This window comes from Poecilia reticulata, linkage group LG17, assembly GCF_000633615.1.
Source record: "Poecilia reticulata strain Guanapo linkage group LG17, Guppy_female_1.0+MT, whole genome shotgun sequence".
Classification (NCBI taxonomy): Eukaryota; Metazoa; Chordata; class Actinopteri; order Cyprinodontiformes; family Poeciliidae; genus Poecilia; species Poecilia reticulata.
Genome location: NC_024347.1, coordinates 14,226,602 through 14,228,580, shown reverse-complemented (window position 1 = coordinate 14,228,580; position 1,979 = coordinate 14,226,602). Strand labels below are relative to the sequence as shown.

The 1,979-nt window shown below is 37.5% G+C and overlaps 1 protein-coding gene across 1 annotated transcript in view; it reads right to left on the bottom strand.

Moving 5' to 3' along the window:
* Window positions 1-13: 13 nt before the first annotated feature.
* The window catches only part of LOC103479428 (collagen alpha-1(IV) chain-like), a 7,759-nt gene continuing 5,793 nt past the window's right edge, over window positions 14-1,979 (bottom strand). The window contains exons 12-17 of the mRNA XM_008433834.2: window positions 1,747-1,800; window positions 1,561-1,626; window positions 736-780; window positions 593-646; window positions 473-514; window positions 14-262 (exon numbers count right to left, since the gene is read on the bottom strand). Coding sequence (XP_008432056.1) covers window positions 170-262; window positions 473-514; window positions 593-646; window positions 736-780; window positions 1,561-1,626; window positions 1,747-1,800 — 354 coding nt within the window. The 3' untranslated portion in view covers window positions 14-169. The remainder of the gene's footprint in view (window positions 263-472; window positions 515-592; window positions 647-735; window positions 781-1,560; window positions 1,627-1,746; window positions 1,801-1,979) is intronic.

Genomic DNA, 1,979 nt, shown 5'->3' with positions numbered 1-1,979 from the left:
CAATACCATTAATTTGTAGCTTTAAACTCCATTCCAGTGCAGAAACAACATTGCTTATACATAATCTGTCATTATGCACAATGAATGGATGGGATYGACTAGATAAAATAGCAAAATGGACAGATGTCTTTTTAGATGTCTCTTTTGTACTTGCTGATTTGTCAGCTAGTTATATTCCTCTACCTCGGGTCCCAGGTAACCCAGGGAGACCTGGAGGGCCAGGATCTCCAATGTATCCATGGAGTGGTTCGAGCGTAAGTATCTGAAAACAGCAGCAYAGAGAGAGAATGTCCAGAGGTTTCCTGAATTAGAAAATTACAACAGATTGTTTTCTCATTATGCTAAAATAACAGATGTGGAAGCCAAGCTACTGCAGAAATACAAGCTTGAAGGTCTTAATGAGCATGAACAAGTTTAATAACTACTGTGAACAATATATATGCACAAAAAGTGAATATTYGTGCAAACTCACATCTCCAGGTGGACCAGATGGACCCCTGTTTCCCTTTTCACCCTAAAAAGACAAGATACAATTATAATATATTTAAAGGCATTTTACTATGGATGGATGGATGGAGACTGACTGACTAACCATTCTTCCTAGTGGGCCTGGATGTCCTGGCTCTCCTCTGTGTCCCGGTCTTCCCTAAGCAGAACTGCATTGTATTCAAAACTTGCAAAACACAGATAAAACAGTTAAGTATTTTTTTGGGCATAAACTAAAGTAGTGATTACCCTGAATCCAAGATTTCCAGCTTCACCGTCCTTTCCTGGCTTTCCCTGTAAATTATACATACCAACATGRACTTACTGAGGTGTGCTTTAGCTAATTGAAACTTTGAACCCTTGTATTGAAAAGCTATGTTGACACAAATAGTAGCCGATTACACTGTAATTTAAATGCATAGCAATTTTAAAATGTGCTGAAACAGATTTGTCCATCAGAATGGAAGCCTTACTCGTCGACTCTGAAGCATTTCCACATCGTATGTGACTTCACACAGAACCGACTTCATTTGTATTCACTGTATTAATTCATTTTGTAGCGGCAGACGAGTTAAATGCCAGCTCATGTTTATTTCATGCTTTGTTGGGGGGACGGAATACAATCATGGTAAAARAGAAAGTACAATCCTTACAAATCACACAGATCTGATATATAAAAATATCTAATATTTACCATGTTCAAAAATTATTAAGAACTAAAACCTCACTCTACATCATAACGAAGTCAACTTGGAAAATGTGAAAAACTGATGCAACAAAGCTAGATAAAGTGCCTTAAACTTTTGAAAGTTGACAGTTTTTATTTATTTTTAGTTTGCCATAAATGCCAGTGATGAGCAGGCAACTAAACTGTGTAATCTAATCTAGGCAGAGGGATCATGTCTTGCTAAAGCAGTAAAACTGAATAAAAAGGCTTATGCTGCACTGCTGCCCTCTGTTGGTCATATTTTTTTCTCATTTTCTGAGAAAATGATTCTGACAGATCAAAAGTGAAAAGTAWGTTAGACAACAGGCTATCTGGAGAAAGACACGTTAACACATTTTTATCCTCACTTCTGGGCCTGGGTTTCCTCTATCTCCCTTTTGCCCCTTTGTGTGGTAGAGGCTCCCAGGATCTCCCTGAGGAAGGATTAAGCGAAGGCCCGAATGAGAAAGTTGCATGGTTCTAAAACAGTCAGATATTTCCAAAGTTCTACAGGCAGAGATGAACAATTTCATGAATTCTAGAGAGAAACTTACAGGTTCGCCTTTGCATCCTTTGTCTCCTGCATCGCCTCTGTCTCCTTTTAAGTCCTAATGAACACAGAGAAATGAAGTTAGCCTGCAGGAAAAGATGACCCCAAAGAAAAACAAGAACACAGTTGTTGTGGATTGGCAGTTTAGGAATATCCTTTTGACTTCAAAATATTTATTTATTTTTATTTTTAGTTCTTAAAATTATTTTTCAGGATGTCTTTGCATTTTTTTTTTTT